Source organism: Acinonyx jubatus, chromosome A2 (genome assembly GCF_027475565.1).
Source record: "Acinonyx jubatus isolate Ajub_Pintada_27869175 chromosome A2, VMU_Ajub_asm_v1.0, whole genome shotgun sequence".
Lineage (NCBI taxonomy): Eukaryota > Metazoa > Chordata > Mammalia > Carnivora > Felidae > Acinonyx > Acinonyx jubatus.
The window spans coordinates 140,601,065-140,621,181 of record NC_069383.1 but is presented as its reverse complement, the minus strand read 5'-3'; the positions used below and the strand labels follow the sequence as shown (position 1 = coordinate 140,621,181).

General features: G+C 38.0%; 1 protein-coding gene across 7 annotated transcripts in view; it reads right to left on the bottom strand.

The window, feature by feature from the left end:
- Positions 1-20,117, bottom strand: part of DNAH12 (dynein axonemal heavy chain 12) — a 210,157-nt gene that overhangs the window by 112,838 nt on the left and 77,202 nt on the right. For all 7 annotated transcript variants that reach the window (XR_008297110.1, XM_053219197.1, XM_053219193.1 and 4 more), the window contains 2 exons: positions 16,181-16,264; positions 15,488-15,676 (listed from right to left, as the gene is read on the bottom strand). Coding sequence is in view for 6 of the 7 variants with exons in the window: in XM_053219197.1 (XP_053075172.1) it covers positions 15,488-15,676; positions 16,181-16,264 (273 nt within the window). In the remaining variant the exon portion in view is untranslated. The remainder of the gene's footprint in view (positions 1-15,487; positions 15,677-16,180; positions 16,265-20,117) is intronic.

Sequence of the window (20,117 nt, the reverse complement as noted above, 5' to 3'; positions counted from 1 at the left end):
AAAAACCGGTGGTTGCTAGAGCGGAGGGGGGTGGGAGGGTAGGCAAAACAGTGAAGGGGATTAAAAATAATACAATCAAAACTGATACAAGTACATATGGTTTTTATAATATTTAAACCGTAAAGAATTTAAACTGTAGGCATGATAAAACCATCTCTCAGAGATCTTAGCTTATCCTATTACACAATTGTACATAATATACTCTTATTCTAAATTCTCTGAGAAATGAAATCTAGACACTATAAGAAAATAAAGTGTTCTCAGGATAGCAGAAATGAAGTCTCTAACAGCCATTCATTCATTTTTTTCAACAAATATTTATGAAAAACATACTATACCTATATATCAAGCTAGGAGATATGCAAATAAAATGCAAGATCCCTGAAAAAGAGTGATATTGAAATTAAATAGACAAAAAATAATATGATGTAATAATGACGTGACAGAGGAAGTCCCAGGAAAGTGTGGGTGGGGGAAGACACTAGAGTACTTGGATTAGCCCAGATCCAGGGAATAGGATAAAAAGGGAAATTAGGAGAGGACTAATTCAAGGAAGGCTTCCCAGATAAAGGATTAGCTGAGCTAAATTTGGAAGGAAAATGTCAGTTAGCCAGGTGCAGAGGGGAAGGATATTCAAGGCAGGGGAACTACACATAGGCAGAAATGGAGGTGTAAGCAGACCTGGAGTGTTAGGAAGATTCCGTGAGATGTAAGAATAGAGTGTGAAAGAAGAATGACAAGAAGTAAGTCTTGAGAAGCAGACAGAGGTCACATCCTGAAAGGTTTTAAAGGCTGTGTGTAAGGATCTCCTGAGAAGAGGAAGAGGGTTGCAATGGAGGGTAAGTACGGGAGTTCACGGAATGAATTTGTGTTTTGGAATCTTCATTCTGGTAGTAGGATATAGTCGGAACCAGAGCAGCTCTATTATATTGATTCAGGCAAGAAATTATGAAGGTCAGGACTGAGGCTACCATACAAGGAAGGAGGGATGGTCAGAGGAACCTGGATGGAAAGGAGAGGACAGATATAAAAGTTAGCAAGGACAGAAAAATCAATAGATCCTGGGGACTAACTAGAAGTGGAAAATATGGGAATAAATTATGAAAAAATCTATTATTCATGAGAAAGATGGAGCCTACTTTGTATTATTTGCAGCATATAGTATTAGAGTTTGTTTTTTGTTTTTGCTTTAGATTTTAAGTAATCTCTACACCCAATGTGAGGCTCCAACTCACAACCCCAAGACCAAGAGTTGCATGCTTCACCAACTGAAGCATTCGAGTTTTAAAATTTAAAAAACTGAAAAATGACTTTATATTTTCTCTATGAAAACACTGCACAAAATTTTCATAAAGTGGAATTCATTTTTTTCTTGTGCACAGAGTATTTTTCTTATCTCTAAAGTTATATTTTAGGATGAAAAAAATCTACTGAAAACCCCATTTCCCTTCTCAATATCAATATATTAGCTTATGTGTAAGTAACTAATGTGTATGAGTGTATGTGTGTAGCAGGTTGAATCCCCGAAAAGAGAGGCCCACGTGCTAATCCCCACAATCCATGAATGTGATCTTATTTGGAGAAAGGGTCTTGGAAGACATAAAGATCTCAAGATGAGGAGATCATTCTGGAGTATCTGACCCTAAATCCTTATAAGAGTCACACAGTAAAGAGACAGAGTAGAGGCCAGGAGAACATGAGGGAAGAGACTGGAATAATGCAGCCAGAAGCCAAGGAATGCTTTGAGCCAAAAGGAGCTGGCAGAGGTAATAAAGATTCTCCCTTGGAGCTTCCAGAGGAAGCTTGGCCCTGCCAACATCTTGATTTCAGACTTCTAGCCCCAGGACTGTGGCAGAATAAATTTCTGTTGCTTTAAACCACCAAGTTTATGGTAATTTGTTATGACAGCCCTGAGAAACTAATACAATATATAAAGTTTTCTCATAAAATACTAAATATACATGTGAGTTTTAAAGTCACATATTTAAAATACCTTGAAAATATGGAAAACGATTGGGAATTTGAAAGCTTTAGTTACTATAGTTTTATCCAAAGAGTTTAGCAGGAATAAATTTTACCTCTGGGTTTATTCAGGTATAACTTGAGCAATATAAAACCAAAGGTGGATATTACTATAATGGTGGTGGGTAAATCCCTTTTAAATTCTGCTATAAAAGTTAAAAGATAAAAGTATTAAAGTAACTATAACTAAATTATGTTAATGGATATGTAATATAAATAGATGCTAATTGTGACATCAATAGGGAAGGAGGTAAAGTGGAGAGTTCTTGAATACAAATGAAGATAAGTTATTAGCTTAAAAGAGACTGTTATAACTATAAGATATTTTATATAAGCCCCTTAGAACTACTAAGAAAATACCTATAGAAGTCACACACACAAAAAAAGAATCAAAACCTATCAATACAAAACAACCCAATGAAACACCAAGGAAGACATCAAAAGAGAAAAGAGAAACAAAAAAACAAAAAAACACAAACCCAAGACAAACAGAAAACAGTTAACAAAATAGCAATAGCAAATCCCTCCCTATCAAAATTACTTTAAATGTAAACATATTAAACTCCCCCAACTAAAAAGATAGAGCAGCTGAATGGATAAAAAACAAACAAACAAAAAAAACCCACCAAGATCCAGGGGCGCCTGGGTGGTTCAGTCAGTTAAGTATCTAACTTCGGCTCAGGTTATGATCTCACGGTTCGTGAGTTCGAGCCCAGTGTTGTGCTCTGTGCTGACAGCTCAGAGCCTGAAACTGCTTCGGATTCTGTGTCTCCTCCTCTCTCTGCTCCTCCCCTGCTCTCACTCGCTCTCGCTCTCTCTCTCTCTCTCTCTCTCTCTCTCTCTCAAAAATAAATAAATAACATTTAAAAAATCAAGATCCAACTGTATGCTGCCTAGAAGAAATACATAGGCTGAAAGTGAAGGAATAGGAAAAGATATTCCATGAAAATGGTAACCAACAGAAATCACGAGTGGCTATATTTGTATCATAATAGACTTTAAGCAAACCTGTCTCTAGAGACAAAGAATGTCATAATGATGGAAGTTCAATTCAACAGGAAGATAAAACTATTTTAAATATATATGCACCCAACATCAGAGCACCTAGGTATATAAATAAATATTGACAGATCCGGTGGCACCTGGGTGGCTCAGTTGGTTGAGCATCTGACTCTTGGTTTTGGCTCAGGTCATGATCTCATGGTTCATGAGTTTGAGCCTCACGTGGGGTTCTGTGCTGATGGTGCTGAGCCTGCTTGGTATTCTCTCTCTCTCCCTCTCTTTCTGCCCCTCCCCCCTCTCTCAAAATAAATAAATAAAAACTTTAAAAAACTATTAAAAATATTGACAGATCTGAAAGGAGAAATTGATGGCAATATAAAAATGGTAGTGGATTTCAATATCCCACTTTCAATAAGGCATAGAATATCTGGACAGAAATTCAGAAAAGAAACAGTAGATTTGAACCACACTAGATCAAATGGACCTAAGAAATACATGTAGAACTGTTCACCCAACAGTAGAAGGATACGTATTCTTTCTCAAGCTCACATGGAATATTCTCCAGGACAGACCCCATGTTAGGTCACAAAACAAGTCAACAAATTTAAGATTAAAATTATATCAAATATCTTTTCTGACCCCAATGGAATAAAACTAGAAATCAGTAACCACAAGAAAATGGGAAAATTCACAAATACACATGTAAAAAAGATGGTCTTAAACAACTACTGAGTCCAAGGGGAAATTAAAAGGAAAATCAAAAAATATCTTGAGACAAATGAAACACAACATACGAAAACTCATGAGATGCATCAAAAACAGTACTAAGAGGGAAGTTTATAACAATAAATGTTTACATTAAAAAAAGAAATCTCGGGGCACCTGGGTGGCTCAGTCTGTTAAGCATCACAACTTTGGCTCAGGTCCTGATCTCACAGTTTATGAGTTTGAGCCCACTTCGAATTCTGTGTCTTCCTCTCTCTCTGTCCCTCCCTGCCCCTGCTCATACTCTGTCTCTCTCTCTCTTAAAGATAAATAAACATTAAAAAATAAAAATAAAATAAAATAAATAAAAAAGAAATCTCAAATAAACAACCTAACTTAAACCCCAAAGAACTAGAAAAAGAACAAACTAAACCCATTGTTAGCATAATGAAACAAATGAGATCAGAACAGAAATAAATGAAATAGAGAATAGAAAAACAATAGAAAAAAAGTCAAAACGAAGAGTTGCTTTTTTTGAAAATATAAATAAAAACAATAAACTCTTAGCTAGACTAAGAATAAAACAAAGACTCAAATAAGTAAAATCAGGAATCAAAGAGAAAGCACACAACGAATGCCTCAGAAATAAAAAGGATCATCAAGGGATAATTATGGATGATTATATACAAATAAGTTGGATAACTTGGAGGACATAGATAAAGTCCTAGAAATATACAACCTGCCACGACTGAATCAAGAATAGGAAGCCTGAACATATCAGTAACAGAGATTGAAGTTGTAATGAAAAACTTCCCAGAGAAAAGTCCAGATGACTTCACAGCTGAATTCTACCAAACATTCAAAGAATTAATATAATCCTTCTTAAACTCTTGCAAAAATTAGAAGTAGAGGAAATACTTCCAAACTCATTCTATGAGGCTAGAATCACCATGATACTAAAACCAGATGAAGATACCACAAGAAAAGAAAATTATAGGCCAATATCTCTGATGAATGTAGGGGCAAAAGTCCTCAATAAAATACTAGCAAGCTGAATTCAACACACCAAAAAGATTACATACTATAGCCAAGTTGGATTTATCCCTGGATGCAAGAGATATGCAAATTAATCAATGTGATACACTGCATTAACAGAATGAAGGACAAAAATCCCATTCTCAACTCAATAGATTCAGAAAGAGCATTTGACAAAGTTTAACATCCATTTCTGATAAAAACTCTCAATAAAATAGATATAAAGGGAAATCTCTGCAATGAAATAGAGGACATTTATGAAAAGCCCACAGTTAAATCATAATCCATGGCATAAAACTGAGAGCTCTTCTGCTAAGATCTGGTGTGAGGCAAGGATGCTCACTCCCACCACTTCTTTTCAACAAGAAGTACTAACTAGAGCAATTAGACAACAAAATAAAGGGCATCCAAATCAGAAAAGAAGTAAAATGATCTCTATTTGCAGATGACATGTCCTTATACGTAGAAAACCCTAAAGACCACATACAAAAAAATACCTTTTAAAACAAACTAACTTAGTAAAGCTACAGGATGCAAAAATCATTTGGGGAAAAAAAAAACCAGTTGCATTTGTTTATACCACCAATGATCTATCTGGCAAGGAAATCAGGAGAACAATCTGACTTATGATAGCATCACAAAGAATATAATACTTAGGAATAAATTTAACCAGGAACATGAAATATCTGTACATTGAAAACTATAAAACATTAATGAAAGAGATTGAAGAAGACACAAATAAATGGAAAAGTATCCTGTGCTCATAGACTAGAAAAATTGGCATTGTTAAAATGTCCATACTACCTAAAGGGATCTACAGATTCAAAGCAATTCCTATCAAAATTCCAATGGCAGGGGCACCTGGGTGGCTCAGTTGGTTAAGCGTCCAACTTCGGCTCAGGTCATGATCTCGCGGTTCATGAGTTTGAGCCCTGTGATGGGCTCTGTGCTGACAGCTCAAGAGCCTGGAGCCAGCCTCAAATTCTGTGTCTCCTGCTCTTTCATCCCCTCTCCCCACTTACACTCTGTCTCTCTCAAAAATAAATGAACGCTAAAATTCCTATGGCAAAAAAAAAAAAAAAAAATCTAAAATTTGTGTGGAACCACAAAAGACTCTATCTAAACAGCGAATATAATCTTAAGAAAGAAGAAAAGAGTTGAAAGCATCACAATTCCTGATTTCAAATTATATTACAAAGCTCTAGTGATCAAAACAATATGGTACTGGCATAAAAACAGACATATAAACCAATGGAACAGAATAGCAAATCCAAAATAAATCCAAGCATATAGTCAACTGATCTTTAACAAGGGCAACAAGAAAACACAATGTGAAAAGGAAAGTCTCTTCAATAAATGGTGTTGAGTAAATTGGATATCCACATATAAAAGAATGAAACTTTTATTATCTTACACCGTACACAAAAATTAACTCAAAAGGGGCTCAAGACTGAAATGTAAAACCTTAACCCATTAAAATCCCAGAAGAAAACATAGGGGGAAAGCTCCTTCTTTTTTTAAGTTTATTTGTGTATTTATTTTGAGAGAGAGAGAGAAAGCACAAGAGGGGAAGGGGCAGAGAGAGGGAGGGAGAGACAGAGAGAATCCCAAGCAGGCTCCACACCACCAGTGCAGAGACCGATGCGGGGCTTGAATTCACGAACTGTGAGATCATGACCTAAGCCAAAGTCAGATGCTTAACCTACTGAGCCACCTAGGCACCCTGGAAAAGCTCCTTTAAAAAAAAAAAAAAAAAGAAAAAGTATTTCTTTAAATTCACATTAGCATACAATGTAGAATTGGTTTCAGGAGTAGAACCTAGTCATTCCTCACTTACATACAATACACAGTGTTCATCCCAACAAGTGCCCTCCTTAATGCCCATCACCCATCTAGCCCATCCACCCCCCACACACCCTCCAGCAATCTTAAGTTCGTTCTCTGTATTTAACAGCCTCTTATGGTTTGCCTCCCTATTTTTCCTTCCCCTTCCCCTGTGTTCATCTGTTTTGTTTCTTAGACTCCACTTGTCTTCCTCTGACTTATTTCACTTAGCATAATACAACTCTAATTCCATACATGGAATACACATATACACACATATATACATATACATACATACATACGTACACATATATACATATGTATATGTATATATATACACATATATATACATACATATATATCATCTTCTTTATCCATTCATCTATCTGTGGACACTCGGGCCACTTCCATAATTTGGCGATTGTAGATAATGCTGCTATAAACTTCGGGGTGCATGTAACACTTCAAATTAGTATTTTTGTATCCTTTGGATAAATACTTAGTAGCACAATTGCTGGATTGTAGGGTTACTTCTATTTTTTAACTTTTTGAGGAACTTCCATACTGTTTTCCAGAGTGGCTGCATCACTTTGCATTCCTACCAATGGTGCAAGAGGGTTCCCCTTTCTCCATATCCTCATCAACACCTGTTGTTTCTTGTGTTTTGAGTTTATTCTGACAGGTGTGAGGCGATATCTCATTGTAGTTTTGATTTGTATTTCCCTGATGATCAGCAATGTTGAATACCTTTTTACGTGCCTATGAGTCATCTGAATATCTTCTTTGAAAAAGTGTCTATTCATGTCTTCTGCCCATTTCTTTACTGGATTATTTCGTTTTTGGGTGTTGAGTTTGATAAGTTCTTTATAGATTTTGGATAGTCACCCCTTATCTGATATGTCATTTGCAAATATCTTCTCCCATTCTGTCAATTACCTTTTAGTTTTGTTGTTTCCTTTGCTATACAAAAGCTTTTTATCTTGAGTTCTCAGTTCATTTTTGCTTATATCCCCCTTGTCTCCAGAGACATGTCTAGTAAGAAGTTGCTATAGGAAAGGTCACAAAGAGGCCAAGAGGTTGCTGCCTGTTTTCTACTCTAGGATTTTGATGGTCTCCTGTCTTATGTTTAGGTCTTCCTTCCATTTTGAATTTATTTTTGTGTGTGGTGAAAGAAAGTGGTCCAGTTTTATTCTTCTGCATGTTGCTGTTGTCCAGTTTGCTGAAGAGACTATTTGCTGAAGAGACTGTCTTTTTTCCATTGGATATTCTTTCCTGCCTTGTCAAAGATTAGGTGGCCATTCATTTGTTGGTCCATTTCTGGGTTCTCTGTTCTGTTCCATTGATCTATGTACCTGCTTTTGTGCCAGTACCATATTGTCTTGGTGATTACAGCTTTGTAAAACAGCTTAACGTCCAGAACTGTGATGCCTCTAGCTTTGGTTTTCTTTTTCAACATTATATTGACTAGTCAGGGTCTTTTCTGGTTCCATACAAATTTTAGAAGTGTTGGCATTTAGAATGCTGGTGCTATTTTGATAGGGATTGCATTGAATGTGTAGATCGCTTTGGGTAGTATAGACATTTTAACAATATTTGTCTTTAAAGTCTCCTTGACATTGGCCTTGGCAATGATTTTTTGGATAAGACAAAAAAGCTCAGGCAACAAAAGCAAAAATAAAGTGGGACTACATCAGTCTGAAAGTTTCTGCATGGTAAGGGAAATCATCAACAAAATGAAAAGGCAACCTATAAACTGAGGGGAAATATTTGCAAATTATATATCTGATAAGGGGTTAATATAAAAAATATATAAAAATTCATATAATATAAAAAAAGAACCCAAACAATCTAATTTAAAAATGGGCAAAGGACCTGAATAGACACTTTTCAGAGAAGACATGCCAATGGCTAACCAGGTATATGAGAAGGCACTCGACATCACAAATCATCAGAAAATGCAAATTGAAACCACAGTGAGATATCACCTCACACCTTTTAGGATGAGTAGAAAAATGAAAGGTGACAAGTGTTAGTGAGGATGTGGAGAAAAGAGAACCCTTGTGCATTGCTGGTGTGAATGTAAATTGGCACAGTCACTGTGGAAAGCAGTATGAAAGATCCTCAAACAACTAAAAATAGAATGTTTAATCTAGCATTCCCTCTTCAGGACATGAAATCAGTACCTTAAATATATATCTGATATTAGTTGGAAGATGGCAGTGTAGGAGGATGTTGGGCTCACCTCATCCTGCTGATTGCTTAGATTCCACCCACATCTGCCTAAATAACCCAGAAAACCACCAGAAGACTAGCAGAATGGACTCTCCGGAGCCAAGCATGGACAAGAGGCCCAAGAAAGAGGGTAGGAGGGGCGAAGAGGTGGTGCGCACTACATGGACTGGAGGAAGGGAACCGGAGCTGTGGAGGGGCAACCAGCCTGGCAAGGCAGAGCCCCCGAGTCTGGCTTGCAAAAGCAGAGAGGCCAGACGGAGTGTTTCCTGACAGCCAGCGGGACTTAACATCTGGAATGTTATAAGCAACAGCTCTGCTCTCAGAGAGCCAGGAGGGCGAGAGGACACCTGGAGGGAGAGTTGTGAACCCCAGAAAACAGAGCTCAGCTTGGCAGGGAATGAAGGTGCTGGCAAGTGCCGTATCCCTCTCCCATCCCCCAGCTCCCCTCACAGAGCTTGCTTGCACCGCGCAATCACCCAATGCTGTGCTTCTGTGGATCCATCCCTCCAACGGGTCTGCCTCCCTCCGGGTGCTGCAGGGCTCCTCCCACAGGGGACCACTGACAGCAGAGCAAGCTAAGCCTGCCCCTCCCGCCCCTGTGCACTTTGTGGATCCACCCCAGCTAATATACCAGATCCCACTGAAGCAGCACCACAAGCCTGGCAGTGTGCAAGTAGCCCAGACAAGGGGCCACACCACTCCACAGTGAGTCCTGCCTCTGGGAAGGGGGAAGATAAGGTACACAACAGTCTGACTGTGGCCCCAGTGGTGGGCTGGGGACAGACATCGGGTCTGACTGCGGCCCCACCCACCAACACAAGTTACTCCAGACAGCACAGGGGAAGTGCCCTGCAGTTCCTCGCCACCCCAGGGACTACCCAAAATGACAAAACGGAAGAACTCTCCTCAAAAGAAACTCCAGGAAGTAGTGACAACTAACAAATTGATCAAAAACGATTTAAGCAATATAACAGAACAAGAATTTAGAATAATATTCATAAAATTAATTGCTGGGCTTGAAAAAAGTATAGAGGACATCTAAGAATCTATTGCTACAGAGATAAAGGGACTAAGAAATAGTCATGAGGAACTAAAAAATGGTATAAGTGAGGTGCAAAATAAAATAGAGGCAACCATAGCATGGATTGAAGAGGCAGAGAAGAGAATAGGTGAATTAGAAGATAAAATTATGGAAAAAGAGGAAGCTGAGAAAAAGAGAGATAAAAAAATCCAGGAGTATGAGGGGAGAATTAGAGAAGTAAGTGATGCAATCAAACGGAACAATATCCGTATCACAGGAATTCCATAAGAGGAAGAGACAGAGAAAGGGGCTGAAGGTGTACTTGAAAAAATCATAGCTGAGAACTTCCCTGATCTGGGGAAGGAAAAAGGCATTGAAATCCAAGAGGCACAGAGAACTCCCTTCAGACGTAATGTGAATCATCTTCTGCATGACATATCATAGTGGAACTGGCAAAATACAAGGATAAAGAGAAAATTCTGAAAGCAGCTACAGATAAACACGCTCTAACTTACAAAGGGAGACCCATAAGAGTAGTGGCAGACCTAACTACTGAAAGTTGACAGGCCAGAAAGGAATGGCAGGAAATCTTCAATGTGATGAACAGAAAAAATATGCAGCCGAGAATCCTTTATCCAGCAAGTCTGTCATTCAGAATAGGAGAGATAAAGGTCTTCCCAAACAAACAAAAACTGAAGGAATTCATCATCACTAAGCCAGCCCTACAAGAGCTCCTAAGGGGGATTCTGTCAGGAAAATGTTGCAAGGACCACAAAGTACCAGAACATCACTACAAGCATGAAACCTACAGACATCACAATGACTCTAAACCCATATCTTTCAATAATACCACTGAATGTAAATGGACTAGATGCTCCAACCAAAAGACACAGGGTATCAGAATGGATACAAAAACAAGACCCATCTATTTGCTGTCTACAAGAGACTCATTTTAGGCCTGAGGAAACATTCAGATTGAATGTGAGGGAATGGAGAACTATCTATCATGCTACTGGAAGTCAGAAGAAAGCTGGAGTAGCCATACTTCTATCAGACAAACTAGACTTTAAATTAAAGGTTGTAACAAGAGATGAAGAAGGGCATTATATAATAATTACAGGGTCTATCCATCAGGAAGAGCTAACAATTATAAATGTCTATGCACTGCATACAGGAGCCCCCAAATACATAAAACAATTAATCACAAACATAAGCAACCTTATTGATAAGAATGTGGTAATTGCAGGGGACTTTAGTACTCCACTTAAAGCAATGGATAGATCATCTAGACACAGGATCAATAAAGAAACAAGGGCCTTGAATGATACATTGGATCAGATGGACTTGACAGATACATTTAGAACTCTGCATCCCAAAGCAACAGAATATATTTTCTTCTTGAGTGCACATGGAACATTCTCCAAGATAGATCACATACTGGATCACAAAACAGCCCTTCATAAGTATAAAAGAATTGAGATCATACCATGCACACTTTCAGACCACAATGCTATGAAACTTGAAATTAACCACAGGAAAAAGTCTGGAAAACCTCCAAAAGCATGGAGGTTAAAGAACACCCTACTAAAGAATGAATGGGTCAACCAGGCAATTAGAGAAGAAATTTAAAAATATATGGAAACAAATGAAAATGAAAACAACAATCCAATCGCTTTTGGATGCAGCGAAGGCATTCCTGAGAAGAAAATACATTGCAATCCAAGCCTATCTCAAGAAACAAGAAAAATCCAAATACAAAATCTAACAACACACCTAAAGGAAATAGAAGCAGAACAGCAAAGACACCCCAAACCCAGCAGAAGAAGAGAAATAATAAAGATCAGAGCAGAAAAAAACAATATAGAATCTAAAAAAAACTGTAGACCAGATCAACAAAACCAAGAGTTGGTTTTTTGAAAAAATAAACAAAATTGATAAACGTCTAGCCAGGCTTCTCAAAAAGAAAAGGGAGATGACCCAAATAGATAAAATCATGAATGAAAATGGCATTATTACACCCAATCCCTCAGAAATACAAGCAATTATCAGGGAATGCTATGAAAAATTATGCCAACAAACTGGACAACCTGGAAGAAATGGACAAATTCCTAAGCATCCACACACTTCCAAAACTCAAACAGGAAGAAATAGAAAACTTGAACAGACCCATAACCAGCGATGAAATTGAATCAGTTATCAAAAATCTCCCAAAAAATAAGAGTCCAGGACCAGATGACTTCCCTGGAGAATTTTACCAGACATTTAAAGCAGAGATAACACCTATCCTTCTCAAGCTGTTCCAAAAAATAGAAAGGGAAGGAAAACTTCCAGACTCATTCTATGAAGCCAGCATTACTTTGATTCCTAAACCAGAGATCCAGCAAAAAAAAAAAAGAACTACAGGCCAATATCCCTGATGAATATGGATGCAAAAATTCTCAACAAGATACTAGCAAATCGAATTCAACAGCATATAGAAAGAATTATACACCATGATCAAGTGGGATTCATTCCTGGGCTGCAGGGCTGGTTCAACTTTCGCAAATCAATCAATGTGATACATCACATTAATAAAAGAAAAGATAAGAACCATATGATCCTGTCAAACGATGCAGAAAAAGCATTGACAAAATCCAGCATCCTTAATAAAAACCCTTGATAAAGTCAGGATAGAAGGAACATACTTAAACATTATATGAAAAGCCCACAGCTAATATCATCCTCAATGGGGAAAAACTGAGAGCTTTCCCCCTAAAACCAGGAACATGACAGGGATGTCCACTCTCACTGCTGTTGTTTAACATAGTGTTGGAAGTGCTAGCATCAGCAATCAGACAACAAAAGGAAATCAAAGGCATCAAAATTGGCAAAGATGAAGTCAAGCTTTCACTTTTTGCAGATGACATGATACTATACATGGAAACCCTGATAGACTCCACCAAAAGTCTGCTAGAACTGATACATTAATTCAGCAAAGTCACAGGATACAAAATCAATGTACAGAAATCAGCTGCATTCTTATACACTAACAATGAAACTACAGAAAGACAAATAAAGAAACTGATCCCATTCACACTTGCACCAAGAAGCATAAAATACCTAGGAATAAACCTAACCAAAGATGTAAAAGATTTGTATGCTGAAAACTATAGAAAGCTCATGAAGGAAATAGAAGAAGATACAAAGAAATGGAAAAACATTCTGTGCTCATAGATTGGAAGAATAAATATTGTCAAAATGTCAATACTACCCAAAGCAATCTACACATTCAATGCAATCCCAATCAAAATTGCACCAGCATTATTCTTGAAGCTAGAACAAGCAATCTTAAAATTTGTATGGAACCACAAAAGACCCCGAATAGCCAAAGTAATATTGAAGAAGAAGACCAAAGCGGGAGGCATCACAATCCCAGACTTTAGCCTCTACTACAAAGCTGTCATCATCAAGACAGCATGGTATTGGCACAAAAACAGACACATAGACCAATGGAATAGAATAGAAACCCCAGAACTAGACCCACAAAAGTATGGCCAACTAATCTTTGACAAAGCAGGAAAGAATTTCCAATGGAAAAAAGACAGTCTTTTTAACAAATGGTGCTGGGAGAACTGGACAGCAACATGCAGAAGGATGAAACTAGACCACTTTCTTACACCATTCACAAAAATAAACTCAAAATGGATAAAGGACCTGAATGTGAGACAGGAAACCATCAAAACCCTAGAGGAGAAAGCAGGAAATAACCTCTCTGACCTCAGCCGCAGCAACTTCTTACTTGACACATCCCCAAAGGCAAGGGAATTAAAAGCAAAAATGAACTATTGGGACCTCATGAAGATAAAAAGCTTCTGCACAGCAAAGGAAACAATCAACAAAACTGAAAGGCAACCAACGGAATGGGAAAAGATATTTGCAAATGACATATTGGGCAAAGGGCTAGTATCCAAAATCTATAAAGAACTCACCAAACTCCACACCCAAAAAACAAATAATCCAGTGAAGAAATGGGCAGAAAACATGAATAGACACTTCTCTAAATAAGACATTCAAATGGCCAACAGGCACATGAAAAGATGCTCAACGTTGTTCCTCATCAGGGAAATACAAATCAAAACTGCACTGAGATACCACCTCACACTGGTCAGAGTGGCTAAAATGAACAAATCAGGAGACTACAGATGTTGGAGAGGATGCAGAGAAACAGGAACCCTCTTGCACTGTTCGTGGGAATGCAAACTGGTGCAGCCGCTCTGGAAAACAGTGTGGAGGTTTAAAAAATTAAAAATAGATCTACCCTATGACCCAGCAATAGCACTGCTAGGAATTTACCCAAGGGATACAGGAGTGCTGATGCACAGGGGCACTTGGACCCCAATGTTTATAGCAGCACTTTCAACAATATCCAAATTATGGAAAGAGCCTCAATGTCCATCAAATGATGAATAGATAAAGAAATTGTGGCTTATATACATAATGGAATACTACGTGGCAAAGAGAAAGAATGAAATATGGCCTTTTGTAGCAACGTGGATGGAACTGGAGAGTGTTAAGTGAAATAAGTCATACAGAGAAAGACAGATACCATATGTTTTCACTCTTATGTGGATCCTGATAAACTTACAGGGGAAGGAAAAAAAAAAGTTAGAGAGGGAGGGAGCGAAACCAAAAGAGACTCTTAAAAACTGAGAATAAACTGAGGGTTGATGGGGGTGGGAGGGAGGGGAGAGTGGGTGATGGGCATTGAGGAAGGCACCTGTTGGAATGAGCACTGGGTGTTGTATGGAAACCAATTTGACAATAAATTTCATATTAAAAATAAATAATAATAAATATTATATTCAAAAAAATATATATCTGCACTTCCATGTTCATTGTAGCATTATTCCCAATAGCTAAGATAGGGACACAAACTTAAGTGTTCACTGATGGACAAATAAAGAAATTGCCACATATATATGTGTGTATATATATGTATATATATATATACATAATAGAATATTATTAAGACTTAAATTATTAATACTAAATTATAGATATTATTAAGACTTAAAGAAAGAGAGATCCTGTTATTTGCAATATGGGTCCACTGTAAGACATTATGATAAGTGAAAAAGTCCAACACAGAAAGGAAAAAGTTGCATGATGTCACTTATATGTACAATCCAAAAGTTGAATACATAGAACTGGAGTAAAAGGGCAGTTACCAGAGGTGGGGAGGTGGGGGAAACAGGGAGACTTTGGGCAAAGGGTACAAAGTTGCACTTACGTTTAAAATTATAAATTATTAAAAATTTTAAAATAAAACCCAGAGAGATAAACACACACCTGTACAGATATAACTAGGGGAATCTGAATAATATCAGTAGATAATATCAATGTCAATATCCTTGTTGTGATATAATATAGTCTTGCAAAATGTTACTATTGGGGGAAATTGGGTGAAATGAGCATGAAATCTATTACTTCTTACAACTGCATGTGGATTACTGATTATCACAATAAATACTCCATTTTAAAAAGTGGATACTAAATGTCAAGGGGAAACTGATTTTGTTTATTTATCCTACTTATTGTGACTTTAGCCTTAGTCAAGTTGAATGAAAACTAAAGAAACTTGAGTGGGTTAGAGAATTACAGTGTTACCTTGCATTTTTTCTTACGAAGTTTTAAGGAGGGCTTTATTAACCAGTCAAAGAGTCCTCTCAGAAGAGCTTGATGATCTGGTTCTTGCAGAGGTCCTTTCAGGGAATTCAACCACGAGGATACAATTGGTTCCCATCCTAACTGTGAGGGTTCCAAATAAATCATGCCACAGCGGCTTACAGTGGCAGGCTAGAGAAAAAAGACAAGTTTTCTTTTTCCAATGTTGCTTTCATGCCAGGAGTACCTGGCAGTCATTAACTACTTCTTTGAATGACTTATAAGGCCTGTCATGATCTAGCACCTGTCTTCCTCTACAGCCTCCCAGACGTGTCATGGCTTCATATCTTTACATATCATGTTGTCATGATTTGGAATGCCCAGCCCCAACTAATCTCCCTAGAGAAGTGTTGCCCTTCAAAGCCAGATCAAATACTCAGACATTTTCCATGGTCCTCCTCTACCCATTTGCCTCTTGGGTACCCACCCCCTCCATATTCTTAGAGCACTTACATGTAGCAGTATAGTGGGATTATTTATTAGCATGCTTCTCATCCTTCCTAAATGAGCATAAGCTATATCTTATTCATCTTAGTATTTCTGGTGCCTAACTAGTCTTCTGACACATAATAAAAAATACTTATTGACCAAATGAACAAATAAACAATCTACTGTTATGTTAAAACATGAACTTACCGAGGCCTGGGAAAGGTCCATTGCTTCAAAGATGAGGCTCATTTGAGGGGACATCTGAATGATTTCTCCACTCATAAGGCAAAGCTAAAGGCAATTATATTTCAAACATTTATTTTTTAAAAAACTCAAACTTCTCAAATAAAAATATATTGTAGGTATAAGATAATGTATATCCTGTGATGTAAGTATTACATAAAAGCCAGAAAATTGTAAGCTAGATCTAGCTCGGTCAATTACTTACTAGGTAAGCAAATACGTAACATCTCTGACTCTCAGCCTCTTCATCTATAAACTCGGTTAATTTCTCTCCCATAGAGTTAGGCGGGGGGAGAACTACATGACACACTGCAAAAATCCTATACAAATCTCAGTCCTTGCTATTAATAAAATTACATCAGTCAGGCACCTGGGTAGCTTAGTCATTCAAACATCTGACTTTGGCTCAGATCATGATTTCACGGTTCTTGAGTGTGAGCTCCACAAGGGGGTCTCTGTTGTCAGAGCAAAGCCCCCTTTGGATCCTCTGTCCCCCTCTCTCTCTTCCCCTCCCCCAATCACACTCTCTCAAAACTAAATAAACATTTAAAAACATTACATGGGTTGCTGGAGGGGAGTTGGGTGGGAGGGATAGGCTAAATGGGTGATGGGCCTTAAGGAGGGCACTCATTGGAATGAGCACTTGGTGTAATATGTAAGTGATGAATCACTGGGTTCTACTCCTGAAACCAATAGTATGCTATATATTAACTAACATGAATTTAAATATATATACTTTTAATCTTTTTTAATGTTTGTTTATTTAGAAGAGCGAGACAGAGCATGAGCAGGGGAGGGGCAGAGAGAGAGGGAGATACAGAATCCAAAGCAGGCTCTAGGCTCTGAGCTGTCAGCACAGAGCCCAATGCGAGGCTTAAACCTATGAACTGCAAGATCATGACCTGAGCCGAAGTCGGATGCTTAACCAACTGAGCCACCCAGCCTCCCCTAAATAAATAATTTTTTAAAAATTACATGAAATACTCCTGACTTTATAAAGTTGTCAAAAGGTCTCTGTTAATAAAAAGAGAAAAATTGAAAATAAAGAATAATATGGACACTAATATACCCATCTCCTGTACTTAACCAACATTAAGATTTCCCACATTTGCTTCCTTTTATAAAGAAGTATTTTTAAGAGGCACCTGGCTGCCTCAGTTTGTAGAGCATGCGACTCTTGACCTTGGGGTTGTGAGTTCAAGCCTCATGTTGGGTGCAGAAATTACTTTAAAAAAAAAAGGGGGGGGCACCTGGGTGGCTCAGTCGGTTGAGCATCCGACTTCGGCTTAGGTAATAATGTCATAGTTCATGAGTTCAAGCCCCGCGTCGGGCTCTGTGCTGACATCTCAGAACCTGGAGCCTGGTTCGGATTCTGTGTCTCCCTCTCTCTGCCCCTTCCCCACTCATGCTCTGTCTCTGTCTCTCAAAGATGAATAAACGTTTAAAAAAAATTTTTAAAAAGGATACTGAGGAATAAAACAGTCTTTTAAAGAGCATTATGCCCACCACGGCATTTCACATCTAAATATGTCAATATGCAGCTCTAAAAAATAAAGAGTTTTCAGGGCACCTGGTGTCTCAGTCGGTTAAATGTCCAACTCTTGGTTTCTGCTCAGGTCATGATCTCATGGTTTGTGAGATAGAGCCATGCATCAGACTCTCCACCAACAGTGCAGAGCACTTGTTTGGGATTCTCTCTCTCCCTCTCTCTCTCTGCCCCTCCCCCACTCGCTTTGTCTCTCTCTCTCCAAATAAATAAATAAACTTAAAAAAAATAAACTGTTTTCTATATTACCTCAGTAACATTATCACACCTAACAAAATTACCAGTAAGTCCTTAATATGATCTAATACTCAGCCAGTACTCAAATTTCCTCAATGACAACAGGAAAATCTTTTCAACTGATTTACTCAAACCAAAATTCAATCAAGGACCATGCACTGCATTTAATATGCGGATATAGATCACTTTTAATCTAAAACATTCCTCTTTGAGAGAGAGGCAAACCAAGAAACAGACTCTTAACTATAGAGGACAAACAGAGGGTAACCAGAGCGGAAGTGGGTGGGAGGGATGGATGAAATAGGTGATGGGGATTAAGAAGTCCACTTATGATGAGCACCTGGTGAGGTATGGAAGTGCTGAATCACTATATTGTACACCTGAAACTAATATTACACTGTATGCTAACTAGAATTTAAATAAAAACTTAAAAAATAAAATAAAATGTTCCTCTTCAATCAAATATGTAAAAAATCTCAATTTGTCAACTGCTTCCTTTCTGCCCAATTCCTTTCTTGTTCATTATTATTAAAGCCATCTCATCTTCTCAATTTCCTTGGCATCTACCTTTGGAATTATCATTAACTTTTAATAATTTTAATAATATTAATTGTTGATATCCCAATTTCATTTCTACATTGTTTTTTTTTTCAATTCTTCCTCTTCATTTATTTTTCTGGGTTTCTTCTCTACAACCATCACTCTAGTCCCAGTTTTGCCCCTATCTAGTTAAATGTCGACAATGTGGCATTTAGCATTCCTGGACCTCTGTAAAATAAATGGATGGCTAGAGCTGGATTGTCTGATAAGCTAGCCCAGTATTCATATGTGCCTATTTATACTTTTTTACTAATTAAATCTAATTTAACTAATTAAATAACTTCATCTTAAGTAGTTAAAGTTAAATAAGATTTAAAGTCAGTTCTTCAACTGCACTAGCCAAATTTCAAATGCTCAATAACCACATTTGACTAGTATCTACCTTCCTGGACAATGCAGACATTTCCATTATTGCAGAAAGTTGTTTTGGACAGTGCTGGCCTATAAAACTTTTAATTTCCTACCAGATTATTTCAGCAAACATCCTATTTACTTCATATTTGGGAGATGGAGTCAGCTTTTTCCTCACTCCCCCATAGTGTTTCCTAAATACTCTACCCCACCCTTTCCACCTTCTGCTCCTTTGACAACCGATGCTCCCTGCTGTCACTCACCAGCACCTCAGCATTCTCATCATTAGCTAAAGCCTTTGATACATGGCTCAATTTTTTTCACTCTGGCCTGATCCACTGTTTGTGAGGGGGGAGCATCTCAATATGGCAGCCCCTCAGATCTCTGACTACCCTATCTTCACTTAGGTTTTTCCTACTGCACTCCAGCCATCCAGTTTATACACCTGGGACCTTCTCTCCTGGAACACTACACAATTCTGAAATACTAAATTCAAGCTTCCCAGTCTCTGCCTCCAGTCTCTGATGCATCCAGTGCTCTCACTCATTGAGTACTCATCTACCCAATCATCTACTCCACTTACTCTCCTGCTGTTTTCACTTCTGTCATTGTTAAGCAGCTTCCTTCCATGGCCTAGCTCTTCTAGAACTCTCATACCAGTATCTTCAAAGTCTTTCTGTACTTCCAGTCCAGCAGCATAATCTACACTCACATCCAAGCTGCTTAGACTGGTAGGGAAAATCTCACAAAGGCAGACCTTGGCACTACTACTACTACTAGTCCTCAGACAGGCTTCTGTGCTTTCCTAGCAATTATCTTTCCCATTTTCCATAATGGCTAATTTAAATCTTCCTCCTTTTCTCCTCCAGTGTACAAAGAACTAGGGTCTACCACTTCACAAAGAAAAGATAAATCATCAAAAGGATTTGCTTTCAGATTTCCACTATCAAATTCATACATCCACCTATATCTATACCTATCCTTCTCCTACTTTCCTCTCATCCAATATGAGACAATCCTCCCACCTGGCTCTGAATTCGACTTTGATTAGCCCCTCTCCTCTTCTGAATCATTATTACTCCTTAGCTCAATCAATGTAACTGAAAGAAGGAATTTGAATAAATGACCAACCACCTACAAAAATGTGCTGGTGTATTTGAATGCTAA